Source organism: Eurypyga helias, unplaced genomic scaffold (assembly GCF_000690775.1).
Source record: "Eurypyga helias isolate BGI_N326 unplaced genomic scaffold, ASM69077v1 scaffold24954, whole genome shotgun sequence".
NCBI classification, from domain to species: Eukaryota; Metazoa; Chordata; class Aves; order Eurypygiformes; family Eurypygidae; genus Eurypyga; species Eurypyga helias.
In genome coordinates this window covers 12,353-13,322 of record NW_010247182.1, presented here as the reverse complement: position 1 = coordinate 13,322, position 970 = coordinate 12,353, and the positions used below count along the sequence as shown (strand labels likewise).

General features: G+C 66.0%; 1 protein-coding gene across 1 annotated transcript in view; it reads right to left on the bottom strand.

The window, feature by feature from the left end:
• Nucleotides 1–970, bottom strand: part of SEMA4G (sema domain, immunoglobulin domain (Ig), transmembrane domain (TM) and short cytoplasmic domain, (semaphorin) 4G) — a gene marked incomplete at both ends in the record, with an annotated part of 4,968 nt that overhangs the window by 1,084 nt on the left and 2,914 nt on the right. Inside the window, 4 exon segments of the mRNA XM_010150668.1 lie at nt 1–150; nt 342–455; nt 671–816; nt 884–892. Coding sequence (XP_010148970.1) covers nt 1–150; nt 342–455; nt 671–816; nt 884–892 — 419 coding nt within the window.

The window sequence follows — 970 nt, the reverse complement described above, 5'->3', positions numbered from 1 at the left end:
CTCGGGCCACTCGGGCCACCTGGCTCTTGTCGAAGAAGGACGTGGTCTCCTCGCCCGCTCGCTCCGTGAAGAAGTAGTAGATTTTGTCATCATCGCCCACAGGGCTGTCCTTGCTCTCCTGGACCAGCACGGAGGCCACAAACTCGGCATCTGGTGGATGCGGAGAGAGAGGTGGAGACCGGGGACCCACCATGGGATCCCTCCCTGCCCTGGTTTCCTCTCGTGGCAAACCACACAGGACCTGAGGGCCACCCCCCCACCCCTGCTCCATGTTCCCTGAGGTGACACGCGGTGTCCCATGGCTCGTGACCCCCGTCCTGGACAGGATGGGGACGTCTCACCGTTCAGCCAGTGCAGCGGGGACTCCTCCGTCTTCAGCGGCCGCTGGTGCAGGTTCCTCCGGATGTCAGGGAGGCTCCGAAACTCGTAGCGTGTGGCGGTGTACAAACCGCCATCTAGGCAGGGCAGGCACCTATCAGCATGGCCCCGCACGCCGGGGACAGCCCCAAAGGCCATCAGTACCCCGTGTCCCAGGCGGAGAAGGAGGAGGACCAAGTGCTGGCTTCCTAAGGCCCCACACGCAGAGCCCACCCAGCTGGGGGCTCTGGGGATGGGGCCGGCATCAGGGGCATCCCAAAACCCTGCCAGCCCTGGGAAAGGTGCCGCTTACCCACGATGAGGCCGGTGTAGCCACGGGCAGGGTCGTACGGGCACTTCTCCTTGCCTTCCTCCAAGTGTGTCGGCAACGTGAACCCGTCGGCATCCTTGAGGGGGAGAGGGGACTGGGTCAGACAGGAGGGGACAGACCCGCCTCGCCTGCCAGCCCCAGGCTGCCAGCGGGGACACAGCGATGCCCGCGGCCGTGCCCTTGTCTGGGCAAGACAAGGCCTCCCTGGCACCCTCCAGAAACCACACGGACAGCCAGAGCCCCCAGCCAAGAGCGGGGAGAGGGCTCAGGGGGGAAGGGGAG